At 42.1% G+C, this 14,895-nt stretch overlaps 1 protein-coding gene and 1 pseudogene across 3 annotated transcripts in view; both read right to left on the reverse strand.

Moving 5' to 3' along the window:
* Positions 1 to 14,895, reverse strand: part of Lrriq4 (leucine rich repeats and IQ motif containing 4) — a 30,313-nt gene that overhangs the window by 15,246 nt on the left and 172 nt on the right. The window contains exons 1-5 of one of the 3 annotated variants that reach the window (XM_085835981.1): positions 14,792 to 14,875; positions 12,307 to 13,354; positions 6,386 to 6,559; positions 3,253 to 3,391; positions 2,356 to 2,552 (exon numbers count right to left, since the gene is read on the reverse strand). In XM_085835981.1, the coding sequence (XP_085692107.1) occupies positions 2,356 to 2,552; positions 3,253 to 3,391; positions 6,386 to 6,559; positions 12,307 to 13,347 (1,551 nt within the window). In that variant the 5' untranslated portion in view covers positions 13,348 to 13,354; positions 14,792 to 14,875. Of the gene's footprint in view, positions 1 to 2,355; positions 2,553 to 3,252; positions 3,392 to 6,385; positions 6,560 to 12,306; positions 13,355 to 14,791; positions 14,876 to 14,895 lie in introns of those variants that run through there. The other 2 variants (XM_021158807.2, XM_021158808.2) reach the window with 2 other exon arrangements.
* LOC110291594 (cytochrome c oxidase subunit 7B, mitochondrial pseudogene) lies at positions 9,214 to 9,455 on the reverse strand (annotated as a pseudogene).

The following is a 14,895-nucleotide window of genomic DNA, read 5'->3' on the forward strand; positions in this document are numbered from 1 at the left end:
GTCTTTGACAAAATCCAAGACCACTTCATGATGAAAGTCTTGGAGAGATTAGGGATATGAGAGACATACTTAAATATAATAAAGGCCATTTACATCAAGCCCATAGACAACATCAAATTAGATGGAAAGAAAATCAAAACAATTCCACTAAAATCAGTAATAAAACTAGATAGTCCACTCTCTCCATATCTATTCAATATAATACACAAAGCTCTACCAGGAGCAGTAAGAAAGCTGAAAAAGATCAAGGGATAGAAATTGGAAAGAAAAAAAGTCAAATTATCGTTATTTGTAGATGATATTGATAGTATACATATGGATTCAAAATTCTATCAGGGGACTTCTACAGCTGTAAACACTAAAGGTGTTTAGTAATGTGGCTGAATACAAGATTAACTAAAAAAAAAAAAAACAAACCAGTATTCCCTTTACATACAAATAACAAATAAACTGAGAAAGAAATCAGGGAATCCTTTACCATATCTACAAATTATATAAATATCTTGGGTAACCCTAATCAAGCAAGTAAAAGATCTGTATGACAAAAATTTCAAGTCTTAGAAGAAAGAAATTGAAAATATTAGAAGATGGAAAGATCTTCCATGCTCATGGATTGGTAGGATTTTTGTGATAAAAATGGCCATCCTACCAAAAGCAATCTACAGATTCAATGCAATTTCCATCAAAATTCCAACACAATTCTCTACAGACCTTGAAAGGACAATACTCAACATCATATGAAAAGAATAACAACAACAACAAAGGATAGCTAAAACAATCCTGAACAATAAAAGAACTTCCAGAAGTATCACCTTCTCTTAACAATCCCTTACTTCAAGCTATCGATCCTACTGAGATATAGAAATAAAACTATATAGTATTTGCCTAAAAACAGACAGGTTCATCAATCAAAGTGATTGACATAAATCTGCACACCCATAGACACCTGATTTTTTAAATAAAGAAACCATAAATACACAGTGGGAAAAAAAGAATATATTTAACAGTCATGCTGGTCTAACAGCATGTCTGTGGGTAAAAGAATGCATATTGATCCATATCTACCACCCTGAACAATACTCAAGTCCAAGGGGATCAAACACTTCAACATAGAACCAGACACAGTGAACCTAATAGAAGAGAAAGTGGGAAATAGCCTTGAGTTCGTTGGCACAGGAGACAACTTTATAAACAGAATATCAGTGACAAAGCATTAGGATCAAGAATTAATTAATGGGACCTCATGAAACTGAAAAGCTTCTGTAAGGCAATGGACACTGGCATGGGACAAAATGGCAGCCTACAGAATGGAAAAAGATTATCACCAACTCCACGGCTGACAGAAGGCTAATATCCAAATATTTCAAGAAACTAAGTAACAACAACCCAAATAATCCAATTAAAATATATGGTACAGATCTAAATAAAGAATTCTCAACAGAGGAATCTCAAATGGCTGAGAAGCACATAAAGAAATATTCAACATCCTTTGCCAGAGAACTGCAAATCAAAACCGCTTTGAAATTCCAACTTACACCTGTCAGAATGGCTAAGATCAAAAACACAAGAGACAGCTCATGCTGGTGAGAATGTGGAGCGAAAGGAACACTCCTCCATTGCTGGTTGGAGTGCAAACTTGTACAGCCACTATGGTTATCAATATGGCAGTTCTTTAGGAAATCAGCAATCAATCTACCTCAAGACCCAGCTATACCAGTCTTGGAAATATTCAAAGAACCACAAGGACATTTCCTCAACCATGTTCATAGCAGCTTTTTTCATAATAGTCAGAAACTGGAAATAACCTAGGTGTTCCTCAAGAGAAGAATGGATAAAAAAAAATGTGGTACATTTACACAATGGAGTAATACTCAGATGTTAAAAAACAATGACATCCTAAAATTTGCAAATAAATGAAACTAAAAAAAAATCACCCTGAGTGAGGTAACCCAGACCCAGAAAGACAAACATGGGATGTATTCACTTACAAGTGGACACTGCTGTTAAGTAAAGGACAATCACGCTCCAATCCATAGACCCTGAGAGGCCAAGTCACAAGGAGAGCTCAAGGGGAGAATGCATGGATCTCCCTGGAAATGGGAAATAGAAGAAAATTTTTGGATGGAACAGAGGAGGGAGTAGGGAGGGACTTGTAGTAGTGGAGAGAGGGGAAACTACAATTGGGATGTAATGTGCTAAAGAAGAATGAAATAAAAAAGGGAGCATAAAGAGGGAGGGACATGAAGGGAAGGGGTAGGGGAATAAGGTATGTTTATTATCAAGATGCATTGTATACATGTATAAAATTGCCTAAGATACATTTTTAAAGAAGGATTCTGTGCTGAGTCTACTTACCTTGGTGGTCATCACTTTCCTAATTCTGTTCTCCTTCAGGTATTTCCATATGGCTTCATTGCCTTGGTTACACACATATATGGGAGGGTCAATCATGGGGTTGTTCATCAGCGTTAGGACCTTAAGATTCACCAGGTGATCAAGGTTCTCTGGGAGGCAGCAGAGTAAGTTGTCTTCCAGCAGCAGCTCTCTCAAATCTGGAAAGATCTTCATTTTAATGAATTGATTCAGCTTAGGATAGCAGCACCTAAACTCACTCAGGTGAGATCCATTGGTAAGAGGATGGAGAGGAGGGAAGTACCAGGCTTCTAATACCATGGATCAAATGTCTGTGTCTGCCCTTTGACAGCCTAAGAGAACCCAGTTGATTCTAAATGATGTTTAAATGAGATGGTGAATGGATATCGATAAGGAATGACTCAGTCAAACAGTATTTGAGTGTTAAGGAATCAAGTGTGACTACATTTTCCAAGTCCAACATAGAATCCTAGAAATCCCCTTTGCTGGTTTCATCATTCTGGGTCAATAATTTTTCTTTTATTCAAAAGATTTAATGATCTCAATTAACTTTTACATCAAGACCCCAACTCCCAATACTGTCAAATTGTATGTGTTCAATTTCTGCTGACAGTAGGTGTAGTTAAAGTATGGGTGTATACTAATTTTCTTACTAACTACTATTTGCTTCTCTTTTTCATTCATATAAACTACCTTTACAAGACTCTTAGCTATACAAATATAGATACACCTGGCTTCCCCGGAGTTGCTAGTGAGCCTGGGAGTGGGTGATGGTACAGGTCTCAGTTCTACCAACTCTGAAACTGGGCTTTCAAGAAAGCCATTCATAGGAAATATGGGTCTCATTGTCCTGGTCTGGGGATCTAGGAAGCTCCTTACTTCGAGTATGGCAAATGGCATCTGGGAGTTGCTTAAGAAGATTATGCCGACAGTCAAGAACTTCCAGATTTGGCATTAATCCCAAGGATGCTGGCAGCTGTTCCAGTCGGTTGTTCTCTATGTATAGTTCCTTAAGATTCTGCAGTAAAAGGAGAGTGTGTACTGAGAACACTTACCTTGACAAGTGAATTACAACAACCAGCCTTTCCTGTGTGTGTCCATTCCTATGCATTAGGGAGAGCATGCCTTGGGACAATGGGAGAAACCTGCTTGTTGTTGATGATTCTGACTCTCAAGGCTCACTTTCCAGGGGTCACTCCCTAATTTGTGCTGCTTCTTGATGCTGTTGAGCCTTTAAGAAGTGTGCCTGACTGGCAACAGCAAGCCCCTAGACGCAGGCCTGTGGAGGTTGACCTTGCCCCCAAGCTTATGCCTACCTTTCTCGCCTTCTGGTCTGACAAGACCTCTGTTCCTGCTACTATTTACAAAGCCACTCCTGCCACAATGCTTCCTCCACTGTGATAGGCTGAAATCCTCCAATTTAAGCCAAAATAAACCCATCCTAATGGATGATTTTACTCCTAATGAGGTTTATTGGTCCCAATGACAAGAGGAATAACTGATACAATATTTACAAAATTAATATCCAGAAATACAACTGCTTTTAAATAAAGCCATTAGATTTAGTGTCCATTTATGCAGCAAAGTGAAAATACTGGGGCTTAATTTTATCGGAGCCTCATGAAAAAGTATTGGATCATTACAGCATTGTACCATCTACTCCCTTTTAATAGCTAGCTATCTTTGGAAATGACAACAGTTCTTCAACTAAGTACCCCAAATCATCTAGGTTAAAGTAGCCCAAATGCATAGACAGTTGGTTTGAATGCATTCAACTTATATATTTTCAACTTTATTAGACAAAATATATTTTTTGCATTTCTACCATTGGTATGATATGGCATGTTCAAGGAAATAGTGTAATAAAGAATTAGGAATTGGGTCTCTGTGTCACATTAGAATTATCAGTATTACATCCACCATGGCTCAGTGCTATGACTAAAGGTTACGGGCAGCCCAGAGCTGCTATATCATTAAGAGTGAAGTAAGAGGAACACAGACAAATGGTTCTTAAAGAATACACACACAAAGACACTGGTGAGAATGAACTTATCTTGCTAGCATTCTGTAGAGAACCATCCTCAGGTTGCCCATTGCTAAGCAAGAAAGTCAGGTCACATTTTTCCTTACAGAGAATTCCAGGTAACAAAATCCAGGTTCCAAATCACGCCATTCACAGGACACTTTACCTTCTAAATAATGTCATAATCAAGGGGATACTTATAAAAAATAAAAATTAAATAGAAAGTGGTGTGGGTCAATGTCTTATGGTTTTAATGCTGTGAACAGACACCATGACCAAGGCAATTCTTATAAGTACAACATTTAATTGGGGCTGGCTTACAGGTTCAGAGATTCAGTCCATTATCATCAAGGCAGGAAGCATGACAGCATCCAGGCAGACATGGTACAGGAGGAGCTGAGAGTTCTATCTACATCTTCATCTCATGGCTGCTGCAGAATACTGACTTTCAGACAGCTAGGATGAGGGTCTTAAAGCCCATGCCCACAGTTACACAACTACTTCCACAAGGCCACACCTTCTAACAGTGCCACTCCCTGGGCCAAGCATATTCAAATCATCACAGTCAATTTCTACAAAGAAAACATAACTAAACTACAATAGGGGAAAGACATATTGAAGAGCCACTCGTGGAGTAGTAGCTTGAAAGTTATGGAGATCACCAATTACTTTCTGCTAGGATTTGCAGCCTGTTTCACAGGAGGGAATGTGTGCCTGATACACATAGTCAAAAGCCCATGGCTGGGGAGGTCATAGATGCCAGTGGAGAAATTACTACTCTTGTCTTGCTAAATTCCCTTGTTGTCAACTGCCTTTATAATATACTTACATTTATATCCATAGATATGTTCTACCCTCCATTTTGGCTAAAGAACAGCAGTTAATGTAGAGACTCATAACTGGTCAGATGGCTGAAAATAAGTGGATTTAAGTATCCTAAATAGGACATCAATATTGATCCCATCACACTTGGGGAGTGTAATAGAAGGGGAGGTGGAAGATGGGAAGCATGCTATGCTATGCTGTCTTCTGGACATGGCATGCCTATGAACTCACAGAAGCTGTGGTTATCTCTGGAGACATCTACAAGGTCCAGTCACATGAAGGTTAGTCAACGTTCTAGTGGGCAGCTGCAATGGATGGACACAGTTGGACTTCTAAAGAAGAGGAATGGACATGAAGGTTTGAGGCTATGCTGCTGGCTAGGTTTATGTCAACTTAACAGAAGCTAGAGTTATCTAAAGGGAGGGAACCTCAATTAAGAGAGTGCCTCCATAAATTTAGGCTGTAGGACATTTTCTTAATTAGTGATCATGGGGAGGGCCCAGCCTATTGTAGGCGTGGTCACCCCTGAGCTATAAGAAAGCAGGCAGAGCAAGCCCTGGGAAGCAATCCAGTAAGTAGCACCCTTCCATGACCTCTGCATTAGCGCCTGCCTCCAGGATCCTGCCCTGCTTGATCTCCTGCTCTCACTGCTTTTAATGATGAACTGTTCTATGGAACTGTGAGTGAAATAAGCCCTTTCCTTCCCAAGTTGCTTTTGGTCATGGTGTTTCAACACAGCAGTACGAACCCTAACTAAGAAGGAAGCTGATGTGTTGGAAGATATCTTGGGGGAGAGAAGCAGGAAAGTGTGGGTGCATAGGACCATGATGTACTGTATATGTGTATGAAATTGTCAGAGAATAAATAAAAGAGCTTTTCTTAAAACGACATATTGAACAAGCAGAGTAGAGTATTGTGCAATAACAGCGAGCTTGCAAACTTGAAATCCACTGTTCCTGATAGAAATCTATTCCAGATGCATCCTTTACACAGTGTGGAAAGCATCACCTCATGTTCTCTCAGTCTTAGTGTATGGGTGTGTGTGTGTGTGTGTGTGTGTGTGTGTGTGTGTGTGTGTGTGTGTGTGTGTGTGCATGCGCACGCGCACACGCAGATGGTGGGGGGCAGGTATGTGCTTCTCAGCTGTTCATTGGGAAGGCTTACCATCAATTTCTTGATGTTTTCTGGCAAAGATGAAAGCTTGGACCCCTGGTCTTGTCCAATATATAATTTCTCCAGAGATATTAAGGAAAAGATTTCCTCTGGGAAGGACAAAAGGTCATTTCCTGTGAGCCCGAGTATCTTCAGGTTTGAAAGCAAGCTTATGGTCGGTGGTAACTGGAAGTATTCCAAAAGGCTAAAGTTAAGGTTGAGATTATATTTAAACCCTCAATAATAAGCTGCCCGGGTGGTCTGGTGGCAGTGGGTTACCAATACTTCATTAGTGTTGCAAAAGTTGTCTAGAAGACCCCAGTGATAAATTTAAATGGCTTTATGACAAATTTAGAAAAAATAAAGCTTGAGCTTTTGACTTTGAACCAAGTTGTTAAACAAAAAGTCAAGTAGCTTAGTGTTTGCAAATGATGGACAGCTTCTCTATATATTTACATACGTGCTAGTTAATTTACCATATATGTTTGTACATTGGCAGTGTGGGGTTCCATTTGCTTCCTGGTGAGGGAGACAACTGTTTGGTTTTGGGTTTTACACACACGCACACACACACACACACAGACACACACACTGCACACACCACCACCACCACCAGCAGCACCACATCACACCACACTACACACAGACATACACACGCACTCTGGTGTAACAATGGACTTGGCAGGCTCTTTACTGGCAAACACTATGTGCATGTATCTCTCTCCAAACAATGCACCTAGCAAGCTCAGAGCCCCCTGCAGCTCCTGCCTGCAGCAGGCTACATGCACAGCCACCTCTGATTAGTAATAGAAATTGCCCTGGTAACAGTCAGATTTAGACAGTATCTTTTCAAGCACAGTCTCAGCATACCCAGGTATGATAAATGTAGCCTGAACTGGGGTGCATGTGCAGTAAGGCAGAGTTGAGTTCTCTTGGAAATCTTTAGGGGTGGTCCCTTACCTAACCATATGTATCTATGCACAATTAAATGTGGACATCAATAAGATAGGAATCATTACAGGAAGAGACATGTGCAGAGTGTATGACTTAGTCTGTGAATCAAAATAGAGAGCCATCCACCCCCCCCCCCCAGTAACTAGCCCCTTCTTCTTTTGAACCTGACAGAACGAAGCCCAGAACACTGAGTGGGGCCCACGAGCATCCTCACTCATGTGGTCTGCTGTTCTCTATCATCTGTGCCATCACTTTGCTCAAATGATGCCACCTTGCTTCTTCTGTAAATTGGTGTGGACTCTTGTTTTCAATTCTTTGGACGAGAAGTCCAAGAACCTGAAAACCAGTGCTAACCCCTGGCCACTGGTAACATTGCCTTCTCTCTGTGTTTCACAAGTTGGGTCAATGTATGCTGTTTCCTTGTAAGTGTGTTACCTGGAGAACATAAAATGCTTGATACTGTTAGAAGAAAAGCACTATAGTTCTAGGGACTGTTTATATAATAAATGCATTTGCAAATTACATTTACTTCCTGGAACTGGTACTTTTAAAACTTGCTGTTTGGCACTCAAGATCTTTTACCTGATAATTTTGAAACTGCTCTTGAACTCAACTGGAAGTAAATCTATATTCCGAGTTGTTTCTAATCAGGGATGTTCCCTGTAGATACTGGGCTCTGCCTTGTTGTGTTTGTCCTTCTGAACACCAAGGGTTTTGAGCCTCACTTGGAGGTGGGTGGTTATTTTGCAGAGTGCCAGATGCGTAAAGAAATTTGTTAATGGGGCTGGAGAGATGGCTCAGTGGTTACGAGCACTGACTGCTCTTCCTGAAGTCCTGAGTTCAATTCCCAGCAATCACATGGTGGCTCACAACCATCTGTAATGGGATCTGATGCCCTCCTCTGGTGTGTCTGAAGTCAGCTACAGTGTACTTATACACATTAAACAAACAAATAAACATCAGTAAAGAGAGTCTGTGTTCTAGCTCTCTAATACAGTGGTTGAATATGTTGCTAGCTGGCTATGCCTTCTTCCTTTCCTCACCACTGCCCATATAGAAAAGAGCATCACCTTCAACGGATATCTTTATTAAGCCACAGCCACCATTACTATCTTTCTCATTCTGGTCTTCTAGAATTTCACAAAGAAAAGTCTTACTCTGACTTACATAACCCTCCTGTTCACTGTGCAACAAAGATGCTTTTGTTTGTTGTTGGAAAATTCTAGATACATACTTAACAGTTTCTTAGCTGGCACACTCCTTTATCTGACTTCAGAGCAAACTGGGAAATCCTTCCTCATTTCCCAATGTCTCCAGCTCACCTTTTCCCTCATCTGTGCTGCTCTCCTTTCTGCTGCTTAGACGTCCCTATGCCTTTCCATAGCTCACCACTGGGGAATGGTGGCCACTCACAGATGGAAAAAGAAGGAAGCTCACTATAAAAATAAACTAAATTTCTGTAAAAGTTCTGCAGAACCGGAATCTCCTCTCAGGACATTGTTTAAGTAAGATGGCCTTTTTTTTTTTTTTTTTTTTAGAAAATTGCTTACAGATATCTTCATTTTTCATTTGCATGGGTTTTTTGTTTGTTTTTGTTCTTTTGAGACAGGAGCTTTGTGTAGCCCAGGCTGGCCTAGAACTTGGGATTTGAGGATAATCTCAAGTTTCTCATCTTCCTGTCTCTATTTCCTTTCTCTCTCTCTCTCTCTCTCTCTCTCTCTCTCTCTCTCTCTCTCTCTCTCTCTCTCTGAAGGTTTCAGGGTACTGTGTTTCTTTATTTGATCTTCAATCTGCCATAGTTTAATGAGTACACGATTCTTTGCCTTGGCATTCACTTCTGAGTTGGTTTTGAAACAATTCCTTGATTATTGTACCATCTGGCATGACTACTGATCTCTCCATTCCTTTGGGGGGACTCTGCCAACAGGGGACAGGTTCCAGTCTATTCCAATTTGTGTGGCTGTATATGTCCATATAGAAACACAGAAGATGCCTCCACCTGCTAATATAGCATTTCCATATTTGTCATGGAAATTAGGTGTCCTCTTCTGGTGGCTCTGCCTTGCCAACATTGCTGAATGCTTCGAACTTGGAGATGGCTTTGTGCGTTTTTGGCTAAGGATAACATCGTGGAGACAAAGATGGAACTGCAGTGACCACACTGCTGTCTTGGTGCAAATTCCCTGTCTCTATTTCCTAAGCCGAGATTAGAAGAATAGGTCCCCAAACCCAGTTTATTTATTTATTTTTTTGACTTAAAAAGTGAGAACAAGTTGGTCTCCAGAGAAACTGAGTTTAAGTTTTAAGAATTTAAAAATTCTTCATGAAGCTTTGGCTCCCCTTCAGGACCAAGCACTTGCATTCAATAAAGTAAAAAACATCACTGGCTTAGCTTCTCATTTTCAAGGCACTTTGAATGTTCATTAGTCTCCACCCCTCACCCAGGATTTCCAAGACCTCATGTTTTGTCTCATATTTCGTGCTAATACACAATGGAAGTAAAGACAGGCATACAGGGCCTGGTGCAGTGGCCTGAGTTCCATTTCCAAAACCCACATAAAGGTTGAAGGCATAAACTGACCCCCTGAAATTGTCATCTGAGTCTTGTAAGTATGCTGTGGCACAGGTACCTGTGTACATACATCACAGCATGCGCGTACACACACACATACACACATACACACATACACACACACACATACACACATACACACACACACATACACATACACATATACACACACATACACACATGCACATACACACACACACACACACACACACACACACACACACATGCACACACTTATAAAAATTAAAAGCTCTATATACCAGAGAATCTACAGAGTGTCAACTTGGAGCAATTATTTGTGACACTGTAATTGCTCATTTAGGGGTGGAATATCCTGTTCTTGCTTTCTCTTTTACTAATACTTTAGAGATAAAATTTATTTACCTACCTAAGGAAAGCTATTTTCACACTTAGGTAGGCAAGAAGGAGTTACTGGCTAGGCTTCAAGAGCTGGAACCAATCAGATGAGGTCTTTAGGTAGGAGAAGGAAGGAGCTGGCTTAAAAGCAGTGGTCCCATAAAGAGGAAAACCCTGATTTTAAGTTACAGCATCAGACAAAATTGTGAGCGAGGGCTCAAAAATATCATCAAAATAACTGAAAACTGAGTGATGTTTCGCAAGATGGTCCTGTTCTGCACAATATTTGTCTATATGTCTACACTCTGGCACAGTTTGGTTTGTGGGGTAACTGGGGTTTGTTTTGTTAGAACTCAAAATTCATGCCAGTCTCTCCTCTGAGAATGTAAAGTTTCTCTCAAAAAAAGCTAGCTCTTGTCTGTGACTCAGCCATGATTAGGACAGTGTGTATCTGTCTGTGATGGCTAACTTTGGTTTTAACTGGACACACCTGGGAGATGGAGACATGCTTGAGAAATTGCTTCCGTCAGAATGGCCTGTGAGCATTTTTCCTGATTGCTAATTAATGTGGAAGGTGCATCCCATGCTGCAATGGGTCCCTTTGCAGATGGGCCAGAAGTAGATAAGAAAGGAAGCCATGTGGCAGCCAGGGAACAGCTGGTAGGGATCAGTCCCTGTGGCTACTGCCTCAGCTTGTTTGAGTTCCCTCTCTGAGTTCCCTTAGTCATGTGACCAGGAAGTTAGGATGAAATAAACCCTCCTTCCCTTCTCAAGTTGCTTTTGGTTATGATATTCTTCACAGCAACAGAAAGCAAACTCAAAAACCTTCCTACATACATTTTGAATTACTCCAACTGTGAAATGAAATACTTTCTCCATGGAAAGAAATTACTTCCCAGCTTTCTCTGTGCCCATCTGTCTGCTACACACACACACACACACACACACACATTTACACACACACAGACATCCCTGTAGCATATGTATGGGGAGCCATGTATTTTGGAAGTCAATTTTCCATCGTCCTTGTTTTTGAGGCAGTCTCTCCTGCTGTGCGTTCCCAGCTGGCTGATCCACTACTTTCCAAGCAATTTTCCTGTCTCTACACCCCCTATTTTATTGTGTTTGTTTGTTTATGGTCCTGGTGAATGAGCTAGAAACTTCCACACGGCAGACTTACTGCCTTTCTTGATCCCTCCTTCTAAAGGCAACCAGCCATTCTTGGGAACTTGGTGACTTTCCTTCCAATTCATAGTCTTTGTTGCTTTTTATACTTTTATTATTAGAAGTATTCATTAAATGGGCAGTATATGTGCATACAGGTGTTTACTTATATGTGTAATATTAAGTATTTATTACATGTATTTATTTGTGTGTGTGTACCTGTGAGCCCCTATGCGGTATACAGTGAGGTTGGAAGTCAGAGAACAACTTGTAGAAGTCAGTTGTGTCCTTCTGCAATGTGCATACCCCACCCCCACCCCCACCCATCTCCCTGGGATCAAACTCACTTTCCAGGCTTGGCAGGCAAGCAATTTTACCCAGTGTGCCATGCCACCAGCCTCCAGCCTCTATATTTGTAATTTTGTGTGCTTCAACAATAAATATGCTATTTTGTTCTGGGTTTTTTGTTTATTTTTTGTTTCTTCTTGTTCTGATTTGGGTTGTCGGTAGACTGGCACACAGAGCTTTAGTTAGCTTATATTACTGTATCATATGCCGTTCTGTGAGGACCCTGCAGCTTATCTGTGTATGCCTCATTGACATTCTAATGGTTGGCTGTAGTTCACTCAATTCAGTTCTGTCTAATGTGTCCTTGAGAATGAATGCACATACACCCCTCCACCCCAGTGGCTGCTGCCCACGTCCTAAGTGAACATTAAATGGGTATCAGAATCACTATTATTTGGAAAGGAAGGATATGAAGTGCCACCTTGTGGGATATCTTTGATAACCCTGTTTTGTTTTGTTTGCGGTAGCCGGTTCAATACATTTCCTGGCACAACAAAGAAGGACAAATCAGAGTGAGAGTCCAGAAGGGAAGCAGTACCTGCCTCACTTTGTTATCGTCTAGCGCCAGGATCTCCAGGTTCCTGAGCGCGCAAATCTGCACGGGAAAGTGTTCTATGTGGTTCTGACTGAGGTCCAGGAAGCGCAGGTTGACCAGGTGCTTGAAGGAGCGCCGCAGTCCGTGCAGGCTGGTGTTGCGCAGGTACAGCAGATGCAGCGACACCCAGCTGCAGAGGAGGCGCGGCACCTTCTCCAGCCGGTTCTCGCTCAGCCCTACCTCCGTGAGCTCAGTGAGATGCTCCAGGGAGGATGGCAGGGAGTGGATAGAGTTGTGGGTCAAATCCAGCACTGACAGCTTGCTGCACTGACACAGAGACTCCGGTAAACTCATCAGGTGGTTAGACGCCACGTAGAACTTCTGCAGCCTCACCAGGTGCCCGATATCTCCCGGGATGCTCTTCAGCTTGTTTTCGTCCAGGTCGATCACCTCCAGGTTGTAGAGGACACAGAGGTCGCAAGGGAAAACCTCGAAGTGATTCTGCTTCAGGTAGATCTCCCTGAGCTTGGTTTGGTTCACGATTTCCTTGGGCAGCGATTCCAGGAAGTTCTCTGACAGACCGAACAGTTCCAGGTGATGCAGGGATTTGCAAATGCTGGTGGGAATCTCGGTCAGGCCGGTGCGGTAGAGCCGCAGCTCGCGAAGGGTGCGGAGGTGGCTGATGACGTGCAGCGAGGAGATGACCAGCGGGTTGCCACTCAGGTCCAACGATTCCAGGCTGCTCAGCGCCCCCAGCTCCCGGCACAGATCTTGCAGGCTGTTGTTGTGCAGGTAGAGAACCTTGGTGTTCTGTAACTGCTGGATGCCCTGGGGAATTTCTGCAATCTGGTTATTCTCCAGATGCACTTCTTCTAATTCTTTTAATGCCAAAATCTCTGACGGGATGGTCTTCAACCCCTGGTTGGAACCATCAATGAAAAATGTTCTATCAGTGACCCGGTGGGGTTCTTTTTTCTGAAGAACCTTGGGTAAATGTTCTTGTCTCAGGAGTTCCTTGGTCAGGGTTTTGAAGGTGTCAATCATCTCAAATCTGAAATACCGTGAAAAGGGGGAAAATCAGATTTCCCGAACAACCAGACTGAATGGGAGGTGGGGAGAGGGGGGCGCAAAGGTTAAATGACTGAAATTATTCTGCAACATAAAATTTAGATTTTTTTTCTAAAAAACATTCATGTCAGGGTGAGAGTTAAAGGGTAAGCAACTCTTTCTAGGAAGTTTGTGCACATGTGTTAACACAGAGATGGCCTCATTTCAGCTTCCAAAACTTGCTTGTTTAGAGGCTTAAAAATGCCTTTAAAAAATACTTTAAAAGCACTTATTGCTCTTGCATAGGAACCCAGTTGGGGATCCCAACACCCAAATCTGGAGGCTCACAACTGCCTGTAACTCTGGCTCCAGGAGGATCCCATGCCTTCACCTGTCCTCCGGAGCTCCTGGATTCCCAGCCAGCTCACCCCCGAAATCGTATAATTGTTTTTTCACAGATGAGCAGACATAGTGTTGTACACCTTGTTCCCAACACTGGGGAGGCAAAGACAAGTAGGTCTTTGTGAATTCGAGACCAACCTGGTCTACACAGTGAGTTCCAGGACAGCCTGAGATACATAGTGAGACCCCCGTCTTAAAAACAACAGAAAAACAAAAACAAATAACTTTTTAAGATGCTTATTTTGATTTAGTTTCAGATGAGTTCTAGAAGGTTCCAAAGATCATAGCTCTTGCCATCACCCCCAGAAGACACTGAGAAAAATTATATCATACATAATATATATTATATATAAAGTTATCAGAGATGAAAATTAATGATCGGCAACCATTTTTTTCTATGTATATAGAGACCGGTGGAAAGTCATGTCTGGTGAGGCTGGGTAGGCAGAGAAGCCAGCCTTCCATAGGCAAACAAAAAGCTAACTGAACAAACCAACCATGGCTGGGACAGGAGAACCCAACCAAAGAAAACAATTTTTAATAGTTCCATGTATGTCAAGAAGGGCAACTCCTCTAGTCTGCAGTACTCGCAAGTGCAGGGTGAGTTTTCCCACCAGCCAGGGTTCCATTAGATATTCTATCGATCGACAAGAGCCATTTGGGGATGGTGCAGGTAGGACTAAGAAGAATCCTGGTCTCAGTCAGCTGCTGTGCTGCTTGCTCCAGAGGCAGAGCACACCCCATTCCACCCCTCCCCTGCCCCTTCCCCTTCCCCCCTCCCGGCACCCACTGGTACAGCATCTCCAACCTTTCCTTTCTTAATTCAAAAGAATCTGAGCCAGAAAAGGGCAGAGGCTAACCTAGGCTGCCCCTCGACTTTCCTGGAAACTCAAGGGATAATTCTGCACTTTAGCATGCTACCTGTGGAGAAAGGACCTTGAAACTCAATTCCTGTACCCACCCAGAGCTTCTGCCTTGCACGGGCTTTCCTGGTAGTAGAGGCAGAGGGATGGAAATTGCCCATGTGGCAAGGACTTACACATTTAGTTATTCACTTTAATCACCTCTCCTAGGTTTCTGTGACTATTTCAGACCCCACTTCCAGACTAGATTCATCATCGGTGGGTCTGCAACCGAGCATCC

Source organism: Mus caroli, unplaced genomic scaffold (assembly GCF_978045245.1).
Source record: "Mus caroli unplaced genomic scaffold, Mus_caroli_1 scaffold_3, whole genome shotgun sequence".
Taxonomy (NCBI): Eukaryota; Metazoa; Chordata; class Mammalia; order Rodentia; family Muridae; genus Mus; species Mus caroli.